Here is a 25,901-nt window from a genome sequence, read left to right on the forward strand (position 1 = left end):
AAAAATACCTTAAAATAAGTATATTCTCACTAATAAGAACTGTATGAGTACATATGAGTACATATTTTCTATTTTTTCATTGAAAATAAAACAGCAAAGTCCATTTGGCTGTCATCTGTTTTAATATGAGACACAATTGTGTCAAAGCCATGAATTTTTTTTCATGCTTGAAATAAGAAATTGTTACTTTAAAAAAGTAGTTTTATACGTGTGAGTGTTGATGACACAGCTTTGCAACAGTTGATATTCTAGTTTCCTGCATGTTTTACTCAATATAGGTCATCAAATCTCAGCTGCAAGCTGTAACATCTTACTGAGATCATTTAGGACCAAAACACTTAAAACAAGTAAAACACTCTCACATAAAATCTGCTTAGTGAGAAGAATTATCTTATCAGACAGAAAATAAGCAAATATCACCCTTATTTGAGATATTTAATCTTACTTAGATTTCAGTTTTTGCAGTGTACTTTGAGACAAGAGCTACAGTGATGCATGGTTTAAAGTCATATCCAACAATTGCGACAACGACTTTTTACTGTCAACTGAGTTTGATTTTTAATTATTTCTGCTGGTGGTGGGCCTCCGGATTTTTTCAACGCAAAAAATGTGCCTTGGCTCAAAAAAGGTTGAAAAACACTGGTATATAGCACATGACACTATGTACATGACTATGCACATGTTGACTCCTAGAGTGTGCAAAACAGAATGAGAAAATATATATAGACTATAACCACATATAAACCTGTTTGATGCTTCGAAGAGTTGCTGGGGATCGATTTTGGTTCAGATCAGGCAGAGGTTGAGCTGAGCCATGATTTTAAGGTCATATCTCATGTCCAAATATTTTGGTGATATTTTATATTTCTAAAAATGCTAGTACGTTTTACATAAAACAGCCTGCATTAAAGCCTTGTGTTTATACTTGACAAAACTCATAAATATTATTTTATCCATCCATCCATTTTCTACCGCTTGTCCCTCTCGGGGTCGCGGAGATGCTGTAGCCTATCACAGCTGCATTCGGGCGGAAGGCGGCGTACACCCTGGACAAGTTGCCACCTCATCACAGGGCCCCTGTAGGTCCCTGTACATAAACTGTGTGCTTCTGGGGATGACCTTTTTGCAGAACGGACACTGATATTAACACAAGAAACAATAATGTAATGTAATACAAAATTATCTCTGTCTGTAAATAAATAAATACGTTTATTAATAAAATATTAACATTCTGTCAGTTTATCAGGTATGTGCTGGCACGGTTCAGTTTTTGCTGTAGTCCAGTAAAAATACAAAATACATGATTATTATTGGTGTTTTAGTATCCACATTTCGACCTTTCCTCATTATGTTATGGATTACTTTTTTCCCATTTTTGTATTTTTCTTGCCTATTTGTATTTTGAATATGCGCTATGTGGCCTACTGTGGTTTGCAAACACCTTTTATTAAAAGGTCAAAATTGTTATGAATTACTCGTGTATTTTCTCCCAGTATTGTTGTGTTCTCCACCCCTACATTTCACTGTAATTTTTCCCGTTTCCATCTGACAGAAAATATACTCAAGTCTGTTTTTGGAGCCCACCATTGGTTTCTCCTCTCTCTGGGTTGTCAGAAAGCATTAATGTGGTTGGTTCTGAGAATAGCTTCAAGTACTTTAGTCCAATCCTCTTTGCAGAAATGCACGGCCGTGCTCGCCGAGCAGTTTTGTTTTAGCAGCTGCTGTTGCTCTCTTCTTGTTGTGTGGCATGCTACTGGAATTGTTATATTCAAACTCTTAAACACAGCCATTTATGCCATTCCCAATCATTTCCAACACATATTTTATTCTAGTGTACTTATGTGAAGTCTTATATGGTCAAGAGGGAACACCTGTGTAACATAACCTCTCTTTCAAGACCAATTTTCTTTTTAAATAGTGTTTTATTGGTGTTTTTAAAACATTGTGAGAAAAGTTGCAATAGGTTTAGGCAGGGCTATTTCACTGGTGGCCCGGGCCCCAAATCGGTTCGGGAATGATGTCATACCGGCCTGTAAGTTCATTTAAAAACTTGAGAGACAAACATTTTTGCAGCAAATTCCTAAAACACTACAGTGCTCCTGTTGTATAGAGAAACTTGGACCACACATTGGCAGATCCTTGCATTGACATGTTAACCTTACGAGCAAACATAGAACGCTGGGGTGTACGCTTGTGATTTACATAACTGAGGCGTTCCTCAAAGCACCCCTTTAAGTCCTCCTTTTTAAAAGCTACATGTTTAGTTTTTTTTCCTGATGTGATTTATGCAACTACTTAATTAACAAAAATAAACGAAAAGACTGGAAAAAGCATCTTACCAATTTGGCACTCATAAATGTGCAAAATAGGCTTTATTTAGCCACAAACAAGTAGATGTGTATGCCTGCAAGGAAAATACTGAACATTATATCACAGCCTTCACACGAGGAAAAAAAAAAAATTCAGTTAAAAAATAATTTATGTTTAAGGACATTCATAGAAATTACCCTTTGTATACCAGTTGTAGACTCAGTGCTCTGAAGTATATCTAAGCTTCATTTTTAGTATTCTCCCTTGAAAAGGTCTACTGTTGTAAAAAAAATAGTTGAAGGGTGTTTACCTTTTGTGAGATACATGTCTATTAAATACATTTTCAATACATGTTTTTATTATAAAAATGTAAAATTAGGCTTGTATACTTTAGGGATGTCCCGATCCAGGTTTTTGCACTTCCGATCTGATACCGATATTGTTTTTGCATTTCCGATCCGATACCGATACTGACCGATACTGGCCTATCCGAGCATGTATTAAAGTTTAAAGTTATTTAGCCTACTTAGTTGTCAGAATCATGTTGAAAAGGGTTTTAGTACTCTTGATAACAACTAGCCAGCTGAATTAGGGGAGTTTGAATAATACACAATGGTTGGTAACAAGAAACTGACCTGTTTATTCAAGGATAAACACAAAATAGACAAAATTATACATGACAAACAGAAATGGCATCATTGAACTAGGGCTGGGCGATATGGCCTTTTTTTAATATTGCGATATTTTAAGGCCATATTGCGATACACAATATATATCTCGATATTTTGCCTTAGCCTTGAATGAACACTTGATGCATATAATCACAGCAGTATGATGATTCTATGTGTTTTGATTGATTGATTGAGACTTTTATTAGTAGGTTGCACAGTGAAGTACATATTCCGTACAATTGACCACTAAATGGTAACACCCGAATAAGTTTTTCAACTTGTTTAAGTCGGGGTCCACTTAAATTGATTCATGATACAGATATATACTATCAGATATATACTATCATCATAATACAGTCATCACACAAGATAATCACATTCAATTATTTACATTATTTATAATCCAGGGTGTGGAAGGGGGCGCCGGATGTAAGTGTCAAAAAGACAGCCAAAAGAATTTGATATGAGAATAAATCTAAAGTTAAAATATAGGGTAGAAATGCACCCATTTGCAGGAAATGTAGTCTTGATTTTCAAAATTTTCTTTCAAGGCTTGCATGTCTACATTAAAACATTCTTCTTCATACTGCATTAATATATGCTACTTTTAAACTTTCATGCAGAGAAGGAAATCACAACTAAAAAAATCACTAATTGTTTCATACGGTGTTGATGTGGAAATTTTTGCCTCTGCATTGTGATGGTGTGGACGTGTGGCACCGAATGGAGATAAGCGTCTCGACAGACGTTATAATATTTGAACAATGATGACGAAAACTGTTGTCTCTGTCATGTCCGTGTGTCGAAAATTGTTATGCGCTTATTTTTTTATTTGATTTTGTGCGTGGCATAGATTTGCTATGCGCAGAGGACTCTTAAACAGTGCGCAATTGCAGGCGCGCACCGTAGAGGGAGCGTTGCTCGCAAGGCTGCGCTAGCATCACAGCTAACGTTAGCCATGCTGCTACCTCTCTGCTCGGGGAGGACGTATACGTATGTGACGTATGACGTGACAGTATGTGACGTATGTCGTGACAGTATGTGACGTGTGTAAGAAGGTGCGCTCGCTGTTTGTGAGAGGGAGACACAGGAAAGAGTGAGAAGAGCCTGTCGTGTAATGCCAGCAGCTAAAAGCAACTGCGTGAGAATTGTGGATGTGTTGAAGGTGTGCTGGAAAATGCGGAACGGAAATTACGGAGCAGCAGAAAAGTGGAATGTATTATTTAAATCGGTGCGTTGGAGTTTTTTTTTAAACTGGATCTGGATCGGCATTTTCCCATGCCTTGCCGATACGCAATTTTTGGCAAATATCGGCAGCCGATCCGATCCAAATATCGGATCGGGACATCCCTAGTATACTTACTACATATCTTAACCAACTGTGTGCTCCATAATGACAGCATATTTACACATGTGCGCAATTCACAAACAATGTCTGCATAACTGGGAAAAAAACACAAAAGGCTGCCTTATTGTTGTTGTCCAAAATTTGTAGACATTCTCGTGCACAAAGGTGCATATTTTAAGGATGAAAGTTGATCGTAAACTTTCGTTTATGTTCCAACACGTATGTAGGTTACCTGCACTTTTGGTGAGAACAGTGGGAATGTAATAGATTATTGAATAAATGACTCTTTGTCAATGTAAACATGAACGTGAGGACGGTGATGCAGTGAGTCCTTTGATTGGTTAGACTGTTACGTTGCATTTGAGTGCTGCTGGGACAAATTAAATTGCTCAAAATGTGCAGGAAAACTGCAACATTGTGAAGGACTGGCCGAGGTACAGCAAAAACGGTGCATTAGATCTAACGTGAAGCCTCCTTGCCTTTCACAAAGAAGCCAGTGAAGGTGGGGTATTGCTAGGGTTGATGTTCGAAATCGATTCTCCCGGTTGTTTGATAAGAAAAGAACCGATTCAATGGACTCAAATCTCTTTTTGAGAACCGGTTCCCGTTATCGAGGCCACTATAGTAAATAAAAAAAGAGTTGGTTCTTTTTTCGAATACCTGGGAACAAATCCCTTCCCACGTACAGGAAATGCCCTGTGGGACCTGCAATTGTATGCCCATTTGATTGTAGACTCTTACTGACACCTTGTGGCGATATGAAAATACTACGCGTCATTAGTTCGGGCACTTCCGGGTTGAGACAATTGAGAAGTAGACAAGTTGTGTTAGCTCTTACAAGCCTTGGAAAAGATAAGTCTGTAAGTAAATTGTTTAACTTGTTTATGTAACTCAATATTAAGGTGGAAAGTGTTTAAGTTTGATACTAAGATGTTTATTGAAAAACGATTTTTGTGCACTGTTTCAATGGATGTTTTGAGGACTTAAAATGGCTGCCAGTCGTGTATTTCCACCATCGAAATAGTTTCAACACTCAGAAGTATTTGTTTGATGATAGTACTGTACATATGTGTGAAGCTAATATTTACATATTGTGTATTACATTTCAGTATGTTAATTGAATCACATAGCTTATACATTTGTCATTGTGTGTATTTCAGTTTAAAAAAATAAATAAATAACAGTCCAGTGCAAGAAAAAAGTAAAGATAGGAAAAGACAAAGCAAGATCAACAACAATAAAGAGCCTAAATGGATTAATCTGCTTTGGATTGTTTGTTAGCTGTCTGCCAAGCTGTATAACCTCAACACGTATAGTGAGGGCAGAACAGGCAATATGCAATTATTGCCAGGCTTCGCTCTCATGTAAGGGGGGAAGAATTGTGGATTGATGACAGTGGTGTTCTTAGTGTCATAGTGTGTGTAGTTAGTATGTTCCAATAGCAGAAGTGCACTTTTTGGAGAGCTGTATTATTTTCAGTTTTGTGCCCAACGGACTGATTTTATTTAACACTATATTATTATATATACACCTATAGTGATCACAGAGACAGGTTGTTTTTGTGTTACTGTATATATTTGTTTTTCTGAAAAATCCCACTTAATATACTTTGGGTAACAACAGTCATATATATATATATATATATATATATATATATATATATATATATATTTTTATTTTTTTTAGGGGGGGGTAACAGTCAATATTAATTTGTTTATTTTATTTTTTTCTTATAAAATAAAAGTGAGCTTTTGTTAAACCAAATATTGTGGTTTTTTTCCCATATACAACAACCTATCTGGCTTCGATAAGAGAATCGATAAGGAATCGGTTCGATAAGAGGATTCGATAATGGGCTCGAACTCGATAATTTCTTATCAAACATCATCCCTAGGTATTGCAGCATTTGTGTCTGTTTTTACACAGGACCACAACATTCCACAATCGAATAATAAATAAATACAATAAAATACAGTGGTACCTCATTTTTCGTTAAGAATCCGTTCCAAAGAGTATGTTGAAAACCGTATCGTACATAGAGATGTACCAATAAACGGTATTAATGAGTAGTAAAACTCCTGACGGTTTGTACTTATTACAGTTTTAAATTGAAATTATTAAAAACTGTGATTGATAACTACACTTAAATGAATTCAGACTGACGGGCGCCAGTTCGCTAGCTTAAATGCTAACATGAAAACAAAAGACATTGACATAGTTTTTCCCATTTAAGAAATGACAAACCTCAATCAAAACTTATGTCAACACACTGCTGTCTGAGCAACCAATCAATCAATCAGTTTGATTGATCTGAGCAACCAAGTAGCTGTGCTGTCCTTGAACAGAATGATCGATCAAAGGTCGAAAAAATGACCGACAGGAAGGCGAGAAACACTTTTTATTTCAACACTCTCGCTCTGTACCTGCCGTCAAAACTCTGAAGACCGACTGCACAGTTCCTGTCTTCACAATAAAAGCGCTGCTTCATCCTGCCTGCGCTAACAAAATAAGAGTCTCAGAAAGCTAGCAAGCTACAGAGTTTGCTTCCAATGTATTTCTTGTAAAAAATATAAAAATGAGTGTGGAAGCTGGACAAATAAAACGCCAAAAACCAACCACTTTCATGTGGTATGAATTAGGTAGATCCCTTCGACTCGGTCAATTGAAAAGTAGCTGGCCTGCAGAAAAAGTGTTGGCCCCACTGATTTAGATGGCCTACTGGAGGAAATCCCTGAAGATATGACCAAATAAACATTCTATTTTGACAGATATAAACTATTATTAAACTTAGATAAACCAAAAATTATGCTTTTTGGGAGTCACAGAGCTAAAGCGCATTTACAAACGTTGGGGTACACATAGAAAGGGTGCACAAAAACTAATTCCTCGGGGTCATAATTGATAGTCAGTTGGAAGCCACGCATCAGAAATGTACAAATTCGGGTTGCCCAATATAGACGATAAACAATATAAATTTGGGATAAAGCTTTTATTAGTATTGTCATATCGTGACACTGCATGTTTACACATTCTAGCTGTGTACCACAAGTTTGACTGCGCCAAGGGGAACCGCACTTTTTGGGGGAATTTTGCTTATCATTCCCAAATCCTACGTAAGACAAAAACACATGTCTTTCTTTTTTTTATGCATTCTAATTTGTAATGGCTAACAGTGAAGCTAATGGGAGTCATCCATTGTGCCTTTAAAACCCTCTAAAATAATCCTTTACATGTCTTGACTAGAGATGTCCGATAATGGCTTTTTTGCCGATATTGTCCAACTCTTAATTACCGATTTCCGATATCAACCGATACCGATATGTACAGTCGTGGAATTAACACATTATTATGCCTAATTTTGTTGTGATGCCCCGCTGGATGCATTAAACAATGTAACAAGGTTTTCCAAAATAAATCAACTCAAGTTATGGAAAAAAATGCCAACATGGCACTGCCATATTTATTATTGAAGTCACAAAGTGCATTATTTTTTTTAACATGCCTCAAAACAGCAGCTTGGAATTTGGGACATGCTCTCCCTGAGAGACCATGAGGAGGTTGGGGTTGGGGGGTGGGTTGAGTTGGGGAGTAAGGGGTAGTGGGGGGTGTATATTGTAGCGTCCCGGTAGAGTCACTCGTACACACACACAGCAGGCCTAGACAGGAGGAGGACAGAGTGTAGGTACACAGAACATCAGAGGGTCAAATGTGCGAGAAAATGAGAGCAGGCAGTGTTGACAAACAATGTTACAACCTTGTGTTGGAACCGCAGGTGCAGAAGCACAAAAGAAGAATCCCTGTGGGATGCAGAAACTGGACACAGAAGGATTTAAGCAACCACTAAATTAATTTTCAATTTATTGCACGGGGCGGGGCTGATTAGAGATTCAAGTGTTTTAAGTTACTAGCTCGGTCATAGGACCAATTGAGTTCGTAAGTTGAGGTACTACTGTAATATGCATTATTCATTATTCATATTACTGGGATGTCCAGCTAAAAATTGTGGCTTGTACTTAGTACACATCTTGATAATTTTTGTTTATGTTTAGACAACTGGTATGCACTACTTGCTAGAGGTTGGGGGGTTCTTGAAAATATTAGGACAATATTGTTTGTTTTAGTTACTTGAAGGCTTTGCGCCACTGCTGTTCTTTTTAGACTGTAAATAGTTGACTATGATTGTCATTAATTAGTTTATTTATAATCACAGTATTGTTTGTTTTGATATACTGAAAGGTTGTAGGCCATTGCTCTTCTTTTTTTAATGTATAGTTACTTCCTGGCAGCTGCTACTGCCATTTTAATTATGTGTTGAGGCACAGCGCTCTTAGATCCTTGGCAGTTTGGAACAGTTTACATTAACGTAGTAAATTTAAAAGTGCATGGGTTCAGTTTTTTTACATGTATCGTTTAAAGGGGAACATTATCACAATTTCAGAATGGTTAAAACCATTAAAAATCAGTTCCCAGTGGCTTATTATATTTTTCGAAGTTTTTTAAAAAATTTTACCCATCACGCAATATCCCTAAAAAAAGCTTCAAAGTGCCTGATTTTAACCATCGTTATAAACACCCGTCCATTTTCCTGTGACGTCACATAGTGAAGCCAACACAAACAAACATGGCGGAAAGAACAGCAAGCTATAGCGACATTAGCTCGGATTCAGACTCGGATTTCAGCGGCTTAAGCGATTCAACAGATTACGCATGTATTGAAACGGATGGTTGTAGTGTGGAGGCAGGTAGCGAAAACGAAATTGAAGAAGATACTGAAGCTATTGAGCCATATCGGTTTGAACCGTATGCAAGCGAAACCGACGAAAACGACACGACAGCCAGCGACACGGGAGAAAGCGAGGACGAATTCAGCGATCGCCTTCTAACCAACGATTGGTATGTGTTTGTTTGGCATTAAAGGAAACTTAACAACTATGAACTAGGTTTACAGCATATGAAATACATTTGGCAACAACATGCACTTTGAGAGTGCAGACAGCCCAATTTTCATCAATTAATATATTCTGTAGACATACCCTCATGTCAGCAGGCCAGGGAAGCTAGGGTCGATATTCTTCTCTTGACGGTGTGAGCCAAGACATCCAGGGGGTTTAGCTTGCTCGTCTGCGGGAACAAACTGCCGCCATTCCCTGCCGTGCTAGCGAGGTCCTTTGTCCCTGAATTGCTCACACACTCCGGCAGATTCAATGGGGGTCTGGCGGCAGATTTCTTTGACTTTATCGTTGGAAATGCATCTGCTTTGAGTGTCGCAGGATATCCACACATTCTTGCCATCTCTGTCGTAGCATAGCTTTCGTCGGTAAAGTGTGCGGAACAAACGTCCAATTTCTTGCCACTTTCGCATCTTTGGGCCACTGGTGCAACTTGAATCCGTCCCTGTTCGTGTTGTTACACCCTCCGACAACACACCGACGAGGCATGATGTCTCCAAGGTACGGAAAACAGTCGAAAAAACGGAAAATAACAGAGCTGATTTGACTCTGTGTTTGAGAAAATGGCGGATTGCTTCCCGATGTGACGTCACGTTGTGACGTCATCGCTCCGAGAGCGAATAATAGAAAGGTGTTTAATTCGCCAAAATTCACCCATTTACATAGGTCTGGTGATAATGTTCCCCTTTAAGTATTGAGAATCATGGAAATGAATAGGTATTGTATTGAGTACTGAAATAATGCTATTGTGACAACCCTGCTAGTGGCTCATTTGATAGGGAAAAGGGGTAGGAATAAATAAGCTCTGCTTCTTCGTATTCCCATCGTTTGGATGGTGAATTTGTAAACAAGGGATCTGTTCCAATGTAACCTTTTATGCATGCAATACAAACGTCATGCACTGCCAGTTGCTGCTCTGATAATAATAATAATAATGGATTAGATTTATATAGCGCTTTTCTAGACACTGAAAGCGCTTCACAGAGAAGTGAGAAGCCATCATTCATTCACACCTGGTGGTGGTAAGCTACTTTCATAGCCACAGCTGCCCTGGGCTAGACTGACGGAAGCGTGGCTGCCAGTTTGCGCCTACGGCTCCTCCGACCACCACCTATCATTCATCATTCATTCACCGATGTGAGCGGCACCGGGGGCAAGGGTGAAGTGTCCTGCACAACGGCAGCGATTTGGACGGTAAGAGGCGGGGAGCGAACCTGCAACCCTCAGGTTTCTGGCACGGCTGCTCTACCCACTACGCCATGCCGCCCCTAAATAGCACATTTAAAGATGGGATATTGTCAGGATATTCCATATCAGTGATGTTCACACAAATAAGAGACAAGTGTTGTCCCGATACCAATAATTTGGTACCGGTACCAAAATTATTTTTATACTTTTGTACATAAAGGGGACCACAAAAAATTGCATTATTGGCTTTATTTTAACAACAATCTTAGGGTACATTAAACATATGTTTCTTATTGCAATTTAGTCCTTAAATAAAATAGTGAACATCAAGACAACTTGTCTTTTGTTAGTAAGTGTTATGATCTGCTGCCCGGATCATATTTTTGTTTACGTTTTCAATGTACTTGTGTTTTTTGTTAGTTTTGGACTCCTTGAGTGCCTGTTTTGTACACCTGAGTTTGTTGCCATGGCTGCTTATTGTTTTCACCTGCCGCGTGTGTTCCCGACGCGCACCTGTTGGTCATCACTGACATTATTATTTAAGCCTGCCTTCCCTGTCATTCTGTCTTGCTTCGTAGTTTGCTTTTTGCAACAGTAGACGACTTTTGTTCTTGCTCTGTACCTGCTAGCTTCCACGCTAGGCTCTGTTACTCGCTAGCTCCCACGCTAGCCATCCTTAGTTTTTACCTTATGTGCTATGAGCACCCTTTTCTTTGTTCCTTCTGATTTAATTCTTAAATAAATCATTTCTTTTACCTTCACGCTGTGTCCAAAGTCCGTTGCATCCTGGGAGAACGAAACCCCGCATCACCATGCGCCCCGTTCGTCACAGTAAGCAAGCAAAGACTCCTAATTTAGTTTGCTGACATATGCAGTAACATATTGTGTCATTTATCTACCTATTATTTTGTCAAAATTATTAAGGACAAGTGGTAGAAAATGAATTATTAATCTACGCGTTCATTAACTGTTAATATCTGCTTACTTTCTCTTTTAACATGTTCTATCTACACTTCTGTTAAAATGTAATAATCACTTATTCTTCTGTTGTTTGGATGCTTTACATTAGTTTTGGATGATACCACAAATGTGGGTATCAATCCGATACCAGGTCGTTACAGGATCATACATTGGTCATATTCAAAGTCCTCACGTGTCCAGGGACATATTTCCTGAGTTTATAAACATAATATACATTTAAAAAAAACGAAAGACGATGTTGTGATGCTAACAAATATCATAATCATAGTAGTATCGACCAGATACGCTATTGTACTTGGTATCATTACAGTGGATGTTAGGTGTAGATCCACCAATGGCGTTTGTTTACATTGTGACGCCGGTGAGCTACGGTGTGTAGTGAAGCATGTTTAGCTATTCCTCGTCCTGCAGGGATGATACTTGTAAGAAACTTACTTTATTTGTCGCCACGGAGGCGAGGATTAGTGATTTAGAAGTAGCTAAAACACTGTGGATGGACATTAGCCGCTAACCTGCTAGCCACGTCTTAAAGCACCTCTTCCTGAGGATGTTTCAATGTTATGACTTCACCTTTATCTTTAGTTTTTAGGCCAAATGCGTCCGTTCTTCGTTTTCTGTCTACACACTGTATCTCCTTGTAAGTACTCCGTGATTGTGCGCTGCCGAACATGCTCCTCTGCTCGTAAACCAGCAATGACAAGTAGTGACGACGACAGAGGCGCGGGGGGGGGGTGGCGAATATGATTAATTGGTATCGCAGTACTATACTAATATCGGTATACCGTACAACCCTATAAGGGACTCAAATAAATGTGGTGGTAAATGTTGTAAAAATCAATTATTAAGTGCTCTTCAGCCGACACTCGACGTTTTCAGATTTTTTTTACATCGGTGGTTCTTAAACATACAACATGCAAAATTACAGCACAAAGGACATGTGTTCTGCTCAGTAGAAGTATTTTGCTTCCACAATGTGTTGTAGCAGAATTCTACTGTCGCTTTGGCAGCAGCTGCTCCTGCTTGCGGTAGCTGGCAAACGCTCTCCCAAGGGCTTGCCACACTCTTGTTTGGTCTGCAGCGATGGCATTCTTGGCGCCGTGCCCAGCGCATGCCGCCTCGCACACCCTCCCCCAACCATCCATCTCTCCCCCCCCACATGCGTTAAGGAAGCAAACCCCATCAAAGTGCATACACGCACACCTTTCCGCCTCCCATATTCAGGGGAATTGAACATGTCAACAGACGCTTGTTTCACCTTCAGCACGTCTCCCATCCCTGCCAGTCCTCCGCCTGCTGTCGTTAGGCCTCCATTGGCGCGTGCGTCGTTCTGTTTTCTTTTTGTCCTGCACAGCGAGTGTCTGGTTTAAAGAGAGACGTGGGGCTGTAATCCTGTTGTTCTGACAGGAGGGTGTAATTCCACTACAACGCCAACGTCCTTTGTAACCTGGCCTCCGTGCTGCTAACGGCTGCTCATGCTTGCAACTAGCAAGCAACACCCAAACTGTATTACCAAATTGTACAATCTTATTTTCTGTCAATAAAAAGGTAGGTATCTTTTGGATTTGAAAGTTGCTCTGGATCTACAGTACTCCCAGTATTTATAAACAATTGTCACTAGAGATGCCCGATTATGGCTTTTTTACCGATATCTGATATTCCGATATTGTCCAACTCTTAATTACCGATCTATTACCGAATTAATTATCAACCAATACCGATATACACAGTCGTGGAATTAACACATTATTATACCTAATTTTATACTTGCCAACCTTGAGACCTCCGATTTCGGGAGGTGGGGGGAGGGGGTGGGCGGGGTCGTGGTGGGACGGGGGCGTGGCTAAAAGGGGAGAGTATATTTACAGCTAGAATTCACCAAGTCAAGTATTTCATATATATATATATATATATATATATATATATATATATATATATATATATATATATATACACTTCAAAGAAATACTTGACGTTCAGTGAATTCTAGCTATATATATATATATAAATATATATATACATACTTATATATATATATATATATATATATATATTTATTTTATTATATGTATATATATATATATTTGTTTTATGTGTATGTATATATATATATATATATATATATTTTATTATATATATATGTATGTATATATATATATATATATATATATATATTTAAAATAAATACTTGAATTTCAGTGTTCATTTATTTACACATATACACACACATAACACTCATCTACGCATTGTTGAGTTAAGGGTTGAATTGTCCATCCTTGTTCTATTCTCTGTCCCTATTTTTCTAACCATGCTGAACACCCTGTCTCTGATGATGCATTGTGTGGCACGCACAAAAGTGCTTTCATCAAATGCACTAGATGGCAGTATTGTCCTGTTTAAGAGTGTAACAACATTGCTGTTTACAGCAGATGAACTGCTTTACGGTATACAAAAAAGTGACTGCTGTTGTTGTGTGTTGTTGCCACGCTGGGAGGACGTTAATGAAACTACCTAACAATAAACCCATGAGGACCTGAGTCCGCCTGAATTTCGGGAGATTTTCGGGAGAAAATTTGTCCCGGGAGGTTTTCGGGAGAGGCGCTGAATTTCGGGAGTCTCTCGGAAAATCCGGGAGGGTTGGCAAGTATGCCTAATTTTGTTGTGATGGCCCGCTGGATGCATTAAACAATGTAACAAGGTTTTCCAAAATAAATCAACTCAAGTTATGGAAAAAAATGCCAACATGGCACTGCCATATTTATTATTGAAGTCACAAAGTGCATTATTTTTTTTAACATGCCTCAAAACAGCAGCTTGGAATTTGGGACATGCTCTCCCTGAGAGAGACTATGAGGAAGTTGAGGCGGGCGGCGTTGATGTGGGGGCGGGAGGTGTATATTGTAGCATCCCGGAAGAGTTAGTGCTGCAAGGGATTCTGGGTATTTGTTCTGTTGTGTTTATGTTGTGTTACGGTGCGGATGTTCTCCCGAAATGTGTTTGTCATTCTTATTTGGTGTGGGTTCACAGTGTGGCGCATATTTGTAACAGTGTTACAGTTGTTTATACGACCACCCTCAGTGTGACCTGTATGACTGTTGACCAAGTATGGCATTCACTTGTGTGTGGGTGAAACGTCGTAGATATTATGTGATTGGGCCGGCACGCAAAGGCAGTGCCTTTAAGGTTTATTGGCGCTCTGTACTTCTCCCTACGTCCGTGTACACAGCGGCGTTTTAAAAAGTCATACATTTTACTTTTTGAAACCGATACCGATAATTTCCGATATTACATTTTAAAGCATTTATCGGACGATAATATCGGCAGTCCGATATTATCGGACATCCCTAATATTAACCATGCTATAGCAACATTGTTACTGTAAGTGCTAACACAGAGGAACTACTTTTCTGGCGTAGTGACACATTGCCTTGCTCACACCGCTCCTCCGACCACTGGCGAGTTGCCAGCTACTCGCGAGCTTGAGCTGCTATGATGGTAGCGACAGCCCCTAAAATAAAGAATAAGGAGCTTGTGAGAGACTTTGAGGAGGTTGAGGTGGGCGGGGTTGGGGGGGGGCGGGGGATAGCGGGGGGGGGGGGGGGGGGGGTATATTGTAGCGTCTCGGAAGAGTTAGTGCTGCAAGGGGTACTGGGTATTTGTTCTGTTGTGTTTATGTTGTGTTACGGTGCGGATGTTCTCCCGAAATGTGTTTGTCATTCTTGTTTGGTGTGGGTTCACAGTGTGGCGCATATTTGTAACATTGTTAAAGTTGTTTATACGGCCACCCTCAGTGTGACCTGTATGTCTGTTGACCAAGTATGCATGTGTCTGGGCCGGCACACAAAGGCAGTGCCTTTAAGGTTTATTGGCGCTCTGTACCTCTCCGTACGTCCGTGTACACAGCGGCGTTTCAAAAAGTCATACATTTTACTTTTTGAAACCGATACCGATAATTATGAAACCGATACCGATAATTTCCGATATTACATTTAAAAGCATTTATCGGCCGATAATATCGACAGTCCGATATTATCGGACATCCCTAATTGTTACCATATAAAATAAACCAACTAGAATGAATCACCATAAGATCTATCGCCATATCAAGGTGCTTTTATTATTGTCCATTCTTTAACATGTACAAGATATATAAGAACTGAAATTACGTTTTCGGCACAGTCCCGCTAAGAGCAGACATACATTACAGGGAGACAAGAACAGGACCGCCAACGGGTCAGCCACTTACGGCGCCCCTTTGAAAAAGGTGGGAAACAGGTGATATTGGGGAAGGGGGGAAGAGTAAAAAAATATTCAGTCAAAGGCTGGACTCCCGGGATGGGGGTCCAGACTGAGGCCAAGGAAAAAAAACTCATAGCCATAGCACACATAAACATGTTACATATAATCACAAAACTTGCAACAGAGGGGAGGGAGTTGGAGCCACAGGGGCCGGCTGCAGCTAAAAAGCGCTACTCAGCCGTCTATCACCCCGAAGGGGAATCAAGCTATGATCATAAACCCTTAATCAATTGAATAGACATTGCTTTAATTAATCAGTTCCAGAGTCAAACTGTAAATCATATCATAAAACCTTTATCAATATTGTACAGACATTATCTTAAGGGGAACTGCACTCTTTTGAAATTTTGACCATTGTTCGCAATCCTTATGAGAGACAATAAGACAATGGTTTTTTGGCATTCTAACTTGTAATAATTGCTTTGTTCCAGGTGGCTAGCAATGCAGCTGATTGGAGCAATCCATTCTGTCTCTAAATCACTTTAAAAATGCTTCTAAAAACCTACAACAATACTTAATTTATGATCCGGAACCTGTGTAATGACCAAGCTGTAGCAACATTGTTATTGTAAGAGCGAACCAAGGAACTGTTTTGCTAGCGTCATGCTACGGCTTTAGCCGTAGGCTAGCTACGTCAAGAGATAAGCTAGCAACTGCATCAACAGCTGAATGGCTTTTGAGTTTGTAATGCACAACACGATGCGATAGGGCACCAATCTGTACTGACTGAATACCATGAATACCATATTGCAATGTCTGTCAAGTATTAGCCCGCATTTCATGTTTTGTTTGTACACAGCTAGCTCGACAATGTATGTACTGTAGTTGTACAGTAATGTGCTGCATGTGTCACGATCAATATCATAGTGACTTACACGATGGACAGTTGTCGGTTGGGTCAAGCGAGCCGAGGTCGTTTCCAGTTGATTTGGGTAAGCAACCTATTAATTTCGTCATGGTTTAGCGACAGGTTCCAGATTTGCAGTGTGACCAAGTCACGCCGAACTCACTCTCTCGGCTTTCGTCTGCTCCACCACTTTCACCCTCCGTACGTGCTTGCTTCTATAACCAGCAGTTCATCCTCTGTATATTCAGGTTCAAAAATATATGGTTGGGAATTCTAATTTTTCCAAAATTAGTCATCTTCGTTGTCTTTTATAAAGTCTGCCATGATTGGAACACTCATGCGTGGGTTTTCGGAAGTAGGAACACACATTTGTTTACTCAGTATAGCCTAAAATCACCTAAATCTGGTAAATATTGTACATGTCATATTGTTATGAATGTGTCTGTTATTATAGTATATATTTACTTGCAGTGTGATGGCTTTGAAGGCTACAACGGTGACTCCCATTAGATGATCTTGCAAGCGTTATCATCTTCACTTAAAGGCATATTTTTCCAGAACACTCCAATTGAGAGAGCTGTATCACTAATTCTGTTTATTTAAAATGTATTGCGCTGTAGTATTCATTGTGCAACAGTATTACGCAGATGACAGCAGGCTCCTCCACTTTCAAACCCTCCCATCATGCAAAATTAAAAATAATAAAACCTTCCGGTACGTAGCTTTTTCTGTTTTTCCCTTCTGTGAAAGCTCTATTTTTAAATTGAACGCCTTTTCCTGCAGTTTTGGAGCAGTGTGTATAATAGAAGTGAGTGATCTTCCACATCAAGAGTTCTGGTTTGTGACTTTTAGGAAACCGCTGCCTCTGGCGCTCTGAGAGATAAGCGCAGGTCATGCGCCTAGCCCTCGCTGATGGAACAGGATCAAAACACAGAGCCAGTGTTTTGACTGTTTTGAAGCCTAAAGGATTCTTGTTAAAATGCATACAAACATGTAATAGGAAGAAATCCCATTTGCTTAAACTTAATTTTTTGTTGTGTTTCAGCTGAGAAAAGAAGCGGTAATTACGAGTCAAGAACCGTTTGATGGAAGACAGGAAAAGGAAAAGGCAAGAAGACAAGAAAAAGAAAGAAGCTCCGCCGAAGAAGGTAAGTCATCAGTTTTTAAAGGGGAACATTATCACCAGATCTATGTAAGCATCAATATATACCTTGATGTTGCAGAAAAAAGACCATATATTTTTTTAACCGATTTTCGAACTCTAAATGGGTGAATTTTGGCGAATTAAACACCTTTCTATTATTCGCTCTCGGAGCGATGACGTCACAACGGGAAGCAATCCGCCATTTTCTCAAACACCGAGTCAAATCAGCTCTGTTATTTTCCGTTTTTTCGACTGTTTTCCGTACCTTGGAGACATCATGCCTCGTCGGTGTGTTGTCGGAGGGTGTAACAACACGAACAGGGACGGATTCAAGTTGCACCAGTGGCCCAAAGATGCGAAAGTGGCAAGAAATTGGACGTTTGTTCCGCACACTTTACCGACGAAAGCTATGCTACGACAGAGATGGCAAGAATGTGTGGATATCCTGCGACACTCAAAGCAGATGCATTTCCAACTGGACTGGACAGATCAGCTTTCAGGAAAAGAGAGCGGATGAGGGTATGTCTACAGAATATATTAATTGATGAAAACTGGGCTGTCTGCACTCTCAAAGTGCATGTTGTTGCCAAATGTATTTCATATGCTGTAAACCTAGTTCATAGTTGTTAGTTTCCTTTAATGCCAAACAAACACATAACAATCGTTGGTTAGAAGGCGATCGCCGAATTCGTCCTCGCTTTCTCCCGTGTCGCTGGCTGTCGTGTCGTTTTCGTCGTTTTTGCTTGCATACGGTTCAAACCGATATGGCTCAATAGCTTCAGTTTCTTCTTCAATTTCGTTTTCGCTACCTGCCTCCACACTACAACCATCCGTTTCAATACATGCGTAATCTGTTGAATCGCTTAAGCCGCTGAAATCCGAGTCTGAATCCGAGCTAATGTCGCTATACCTTGCTGTTCTATCCGCCATGTTTGTTTGTATTGGCATCACTGTGTGACGTCACAGGAAAATGGACGGGTGTATATAACGATGGTTAAAATCAGGCACTTTGAAGCTTTTTTAGGGATATTGCGTGATGAGTAAAATTTTGAAAAAAACTTCGAAAAATAAAATAAGCCACTGGGAACTGATTTTTAATGGTTTTAACCCTTCTGAAATTGTGATAATGTTCCCCTTTAACGATCAGTTCAAATCGGTTTTATAACAAAAACGAGTGTACCTGTTGCTGGACCTCATCAGCATTTGTCAATCGAACTGTCCGACAGCTGTGAATTAGGGATTGGCCTAAAATATATATCACAATACATTGCAGCCTCCTGCTATGAAGGTATACAGTATATCGCAATATATTTTTTAGCATATAAAAGATAATGGAAGCATTTCAAAACGGGTTACAAAATATTCTAATTGGGCTGCTGACGTATGCGGTAACATATTGCTAGTTTACTTGCTAATTAACTGTTAATAGCTGGTTATTTTCCGTTGTATCTACACTTCTGTTAAAATGTACTAAGCACTTATTTTTTTGTTGTTTGAAACTCCACGGAAATGAAGCGAAGGAAAATAAAGTTAAACCAAGCGCTTGGCTCCGTTTACTACGAGGGGAAATCTCCGTCGCAAAGTCCGTATAGTTTTGTTTTGCAATGTTATTTCAAGCTGAACAACGCATGTGAGTTTGTTTCAGGAAGTACCGGTAAGCAGTCTTGCCTAAAATGCTTTAATAAATGAAGTTTTTTTTGGGGAATCAAAAATGTAAACGGTATTGCTAACTATCTGGAATTTTATCACGGTTTATCATTATACCGTTTATTGTTACATCCTTAGTCTCGATACAGCATCTACATGTACATACGTATAAATGTACATACCCTCTATCAAAATGAAAAATCGAGATAAAGGCATCGTGTAATGAGAAAAAGCTAACAGATTGATATTATTAATGGACAAAAAAAACATACTTGTCTTTCGGTATATGTATAACATTTATCTTTAGCCTTTTTATTAGACATTACAAATTACATGTTGCGTTCACAACTCACCCCAAGACTGTGTTACCTAATAATCAGTAATCATGGTTTCAATATTGATAAAAGTAATCTTAATTATTATTTTGGCCATTATTGGCAGCCCTATGTATAAGACTAGATCGCATACATGAACACTATTTTTATCTATATGGACCAGAAGTGCAGTTACTTCTTATGACCATCAGATTTTTATTTTTGAATCCATTGTATGTCTTTCACAATTTTCACATTTATTTTAGTTAAAGTTAAAGTACCAATGATTGTCACACACACACTAGGTGTGGCAAAACTTGTCCTCTGCATTTGACCCATCCCCTTGATCACCCCCTGGGAGGTGAGGGGGGCAGTGAGCAGCAGCGGTGCCGCGCCCGGGAATCATTTTTGGTGATTTAACCCCCAATTCCAACCCTTGATGCTGAGTGCCAAGCAGGGAGGAAATGAGTCCCTTTTTTTTATAGTCTTTGGTATGACTCGGCCGGGGTTTGAACTCACGACCTACCGATCTCGGGGCGGTCGTTATTTATATTATTATTCTTTTTCTGTCATATTACTTTGTTTATAATGCTTTTGTTGCTTTCACATGCACATTTAATTTCTACTTAAGGTCCATGAAACAGTGTTTTTATCTACAATAATGTTTCTTCCACAAAGGAAATCACTTTGAATGTGTTGTGTTTTTTTAAATAACACTCGGTTAAAAGATTTCAGTATAAATACTTTTTGAAAATTTTGAGCACATTTAAAAATACCGCGATAATAATGATAGCCGTGATTATTTTGGTCACAATAAACGTGATAAGAAATTTTTAATACCGTGACATCCCTAATCAGGATACAACGATATTAAAAACTCTATTGTCAGCTTAATTTATCTCATTTATATCATATTACGTCCAAATTGCACAACCCTACTGTCATTCAAAAATACATTTTCCCACAGATAAAATGGTCTTAATTCATGTTGTTGAAATCTTCCACCCCATCACAACAGTAACATGAACCTTGGTTGGAGTATTTTAATAGATGAGCAATACATGAGTTAACATGCCGTTCAAACCGAAAGTCCTGTGCTGCTGCTGCTGTTTATTTAGTATTTTTAATCAACTTTTCTTCTCTCTTTTCTCCCAAGGATACCGAACAGATAACCAAAGGTGAGTTGTTGTTTTTTACCTGTTCACATAGAACAACAATCATGCAAGCGTTGGCTGCATTTAAAGTGGGTTTTCTGCTGCCAAACTACCTGAACCTAAATAAACTCCAGGTCCATTTTATTTGTAATTAATGAGGTAGATAAAGCTTCTAGATTAGTGTTATTCAACTGGTGGCCCTCGAGCCACATCCGGCCCGCCACAGCTTTTCATTTGGCCCGCCGAACATCACACAAATAGACTTGAAGAAACCATTCAAACTATGGTTGTTCATGTGTGCAGTACTCCCGCAGCCCCGCAGGGGGCAACAGCAAGGCATACATGTCACAATGAAGCAGCAGTGGGGTGAGTAAAAGAAGATGACTCATTCTAACTAAAAAAATTTACTCTGGGGAAAATAAAATGTAGACTTTTAACAGCAATCGGACAACAACGTATGGATTAATTAACCACGCAGTGGGATGTGTTTACTTGGCAATGGAGTAAACCCAGTCTCGAAGGAATATAACCCGTGAAGGCACTTTCTGATGGAACCTTGGGCTCTTGAAACTGCGGCCCTCATCATTATGTAGTCGAATAGCCTTGTTCTAGATGCTGATCACTCTTAAAGCTTCACAAAAATAAATATTGAGATATTAAAAAGGCCATATCGCCCAGCCCTATGTCAAACTATAGAGTGTTTCTGCGGCCTGGGCGCCATGTTGCTGTCTAACAGTGACGTGTGGTGAGGTTCATGTCTGGTGAGGCACTGACTTCATCACAGTCAGATTTACAAACATATGAACCCTAAAGAGTATCTTATTCACCATTTGATTGGCAGCAGTTAACGGGTTATGTTTAAAAGCTCATACCAGCATTCTTCCCTGCTTGGCACTCAGCATCAAGGGTTGGAATTGGGGGTTAAATCACCAACAATTATTCCCGGGTGCGGCGCCGCTGCTGCCCACTGCTCCCCTCACATCCCAGGGGGTGATCAAGGGGATGGGTCAAATGCAGATGACAAATTTCACCACACCTAGTGTGTGTGACAATCATTGGTACTTTAACTTAACTTTAACTTTACACATACAAACTGTAGAACACAAAAAAGCACATTTAATTAAGAAAACTTTATTATGGTCTTACCTTTACTTATAAGTGCGGGAACAGTGGTGTTCGTGTTGGAGGAGTTGTGAATGAATGAAATATGAAATCCGTGCTGCAGTCTGCAGGTGTACCTAATGTTGTGTCCCTGCAGTCGTTCACGGCTCCTCCGGCGCTAGCAATGTTGTTTTTGCACTTTTTGGCTTCTTGTTAAGTGAATTTTTTTGGGTGGATTCGGTCTTGCACGTGGAGGGTTTGGGTGTGGGCTTTGGTTGGTGTGGCGCTCCCGTCGGTGGGTGCAGTATGCGGCGGAGGTGCCTTAACCGGCACCAGGAGGCGGGGTTACGCGAGCCTCAGCCAGTGCGTCTTCGCAGCAGTTTTATGATTGCTCAGCACAAGAAATACGTTACACACATACAGTTGTTGACAAAATACACTGTACATTATATACCTCAGCTAACTAAACTATGGAAATGTATAATATAGTTCATATAGCAATACGGTCTCACTGCACAGCAGGCCAGCAGTTAGCCAAGTCCGCAATCCATGGTGAGGCACAACTGAGTGACGTGCCTCAACTGGCTGCTGATCACCGCACCGTCTCTTCTCAGTATTTGAACGGCAAATGTGAAAATTCAGCGATTTTGAATAAAAATAATCTAAAATTGGTGAAGTTAAACTGAAAATAACTTTATAGTATAATCACTGGATACATATAACAATTTAATTAATTTTTTTTCTTTTTACATTTTTTTTCTTTCCATGATGACAGGTGAGGCCCCGCCTCACCTGCCTCTAGTGACCGCACGTCACTGCTGTCTAACGTTACTACACACGTTGTATAATGACGCCAGTCCCGCCCACAGGAATCGTTAAGAGAATCGTTTAAAAAATGGCAAGCATTTCCAAGGAATTGATACACTGGGAACCAGTTATGAACAAGAAGTGGTTTTCGATTCCCATTCCTAAGTGAATCTAAGTGTTTATAGCATTTACGCAAGCTTTGTTAGCGTCCTCATGGTTGTTTTCTACTTTGCTTTGTTTCACTGCATTTGCAAATTGACCTATATCAGGTTCTCCATTAAAGGGGAACATTATCACCAGACCTATGTAAGCGTCAATATATACCTTGATGTTGCAGAAAAAAGACCATATATTTTTTTAACTGATTTCCGAACTCTAAATGGGTGAATTTTGGCGAATTAAACGCCTTTCTAATATTCGCTCTCGGAGCGATGACGTCACAACGTGGCGTCACATCGGGAAGCAATCCGCCATTTTCTCAAACACCGAGTCAAATCAGCTCTGTTATTTTCCGTTTTTTCGACTGTTTTCCGTACCTTGGAGACATCATGCCTCGTCGGTGTGTTGTCGGAGGGTGTAACAACACGAACAGGGACGGATTCAAGTTGCACCAGTGGCCCAAAGATGCGAAAGTGGCAAGAAATTGGACGTTTGTTCCGCACACTTTACCGACGAAAGCTATGCTACGACAGAGATGGCAAGAATGTGTGGATATCCTGCGACACTCAAAGCAGATGCATTTCCAACGATAAAGTCAAAGAAATCTGCCGCCAGACCCCCATTGAATCTGCCGGAGTGTGTGAGCAATTCAGGGACAAAGGACCTCGCTAGCACGGCAAGCAATGGCGGCAGTTTGTTCCCGCAGACGAGCGAGCTAAACCCCCTATGGACCCTAGCTTCCCAAAACTGGACAGATCAGCTTTCAGGAAAAGAGCGCGGATGAGGGTATGTCTATAGAATATATTAATTGATGAAAATTGGGCTGTCTGCACTCTCAAAGTGCATGTTGTTGCCAAATGTATTTCATATGCTGTAAACCTAGTTCATAGTTGTTAGTTTCCTTTAATGCCAAACAAACACATACCAATCGTTGGTTAGAAGGCGATCGCCGAATTCGTCCTCACTTTCTCCCGTGTCGCTGGCTGTCGTGTCGTTTTCGTCGGTTTCGCTTGCATACGGTTCAAACCGATATGGCTCAATAGCTTCAGTTTCTTCTTCAATTTCGTTTTCGCTACCTGCCTCCACACTACAACCATCCGTTTCAATACATTCGTAATCTGTTGAATCGCTTAAACCGCTGAAATCCGAGTCTGAATCCGAGCTAATGTCGCTATAGCTTGCTGTTCTTTCCGCCATGTTTGTTTGTGTTGGCTTCACTATGGGACGTCACAGGAAAATGGACGGGTGTTTATAACGATGGTTAAAATCAGGTACTTTGAAGCTTTTTTTAGGGATATTGCGTGATGGGTAACATTTTGGAAAAAACTTCGAAAAATATAATAAGCCACTGGGAACTGATTTTTAATGGTTTTAACAATTCTGAAATTGTGATAATGTTCCCCTTTAAACTTGGTTGTGGTACTAGTGTACTGCCCTCTCCCATAAGAGTCTATCATATGATTGTCTGCATATGGTTCACTTCTAGCATCCTTTGATCAGTTGTATCAGTTTGGAATTCACAGTCAGTAACATGCTGGTCCATGTGTGTTGCAACATCAGTTAAAGCACATTTTAAAGAGGAAAGACAAACCAGAGACGAGTGACTAACCTTCGTCTTAGTGATGAGTTGATTAAGCAGCTTTCTCAGCTGCTGTCGTTTCATTGCGGATATATCCAGTTATATTCAATTGCTAATGAGATGTACCTGGTATTTTAAACCAATAAGATAGCACAACAAGGACAAAAATCAACAAAGACTAAAAAAAAATGCATCCTGGCCCTATTGAGGTAACAATTGACCAATCAGCTGTCTAATAGTGTACTGCATACAGGGAGCTAATTAGGAGACAAGGGATGGTGTGGAGTCTGAATAAACAGCTTTTCATGCACAGGAGATCTCCAGGAATACCCCAAGCACCATAGTAACATTACACCACCCCCTCCCCTGGTTGAGGTACAATGGCCCACCCTGGGACTAAGGCAGGAAAAGAGCCGAGGAAACGGCACTTGGTTTTAAGGTGCACGATGGAATGAATTGTTGTGGTTACAGTTGTGTGAAGTAAAGTGCAAGGCACTGCCAAAAATATGACGCCTCTGGTTAAATGCTGAGATGTGGGGGGGGATATGTGAGAGGAAAACAAACAAATGGAGAACACGCTCCAGTTTCCTGTATGCCATTGCTGCTGAGCCCATCTGTGATACCCTACTCACCTGTCCCTTAATGTGACCAGTCAGGATTTCAATTTATTACTTGTATATTAGGTAAAAAAAAAAAAAGCATGTTATTGTAGCTTTCAGACAAGAGAGACCTGCCTTGATTGATGTTACTTGCAGCCAGCACTGCACTTTCGCGTATTAAATATTGCAATTACTGGTGATCAGATCAGATGTTGGTGTTTTCCGGAGAAAAAAGACACCAAATTCACAACATACCATATTGTGCGTCAAGCACATACACTTCTATAATCTGAATGTAAGAATGTGAGAATCTTTTTTTATTTTTGGAACTCATTCAGTCAACAAGTGATTTTTTTTTTAACAGCTGCAATAAATCCCTACACTGAATTAGGCAGTAAAACATTCTCATTAAAGCTTATAAAACAACTTTTACCAGTTGCTGGCTAGTAGTTAGTCTGTTCCTAAGGTGGTGTCTTTGCTCAATGAGAAAGCGCTTAGAATATTTATAAGAGGTACTGGATTGAACGTTCAAAGTAGAAGCATCCCTTGAAACAGTATACTGTGAAGAAGACAGGCTGGTTCCCAACATACCTAAACTGTCATGTTCGTGCACTGCAATATATTGACCACCCTTCAACATAATGAACTAAAAGGACCGATAAACTATGGCCCGCAGGCCAATTGCGGCCCGCAAGCGTCTTCAGTCTGGTCTCTAGCGTCATTTATTGAATAGGCGTCAACTTGCAGTCCACACATATCAATCAGTCGTGCATGAAGAGAGTATGGGCAACTAAACAACAGGCGTCA

At 39.8% G+C, this 25,901-nt stretch overlaps 1 protein-coding gene across 7 annotated transcripts in view; it reads left to right on the forward strand.

Annotated features, from left to right (window-relative positions):
* The window catches only part of tnrc6c1 (trinucleotide repeat containing adaptor 6C1), a 104,219-nt gene that overhangs the window by 20,509 nt on the left and 57,809 nt on the right, over window positions 1-25,901 (forward strand). For all 7 annotated transcript variants that reach the window (XR_009816736.1, XR_009816735.1, XM_061974288.1 and 4 more), the window contains exons 2-3: window positions 17,636-17,738; window positions 20,852-20,873. Coding sequence is in view for 5 of the 7 variants with exons in the window: in XM_061974288.1 (XP_061830272.1) it covers window positions 17,676-17,738; window positions 20,852-20,873 (85 nt within the window). In the remaining 2 variants the exon portion in view is untranslated. The remainder of the gene's footprint in view (window positions 1-17,635; window positions 17,739-20,851; window positions 20,874-25,901) is intronic.

This window comes from Nerophis lumbriciformis, linkage group LG22, assembly GCF_033978685.3.
Source record: "Nerophis lumbriciformis linkage group LG22, RoL_Nlum_v2.1, whole genome shotgun sequence".
In the NCBI taxonomy this organism is placed as follows: Eukaryota; Metazoa; Chordata; class Actinopteri; order Syngnathiformes; family Syngnathidae; genus Nerophis; species Nerophis lumbriciformis.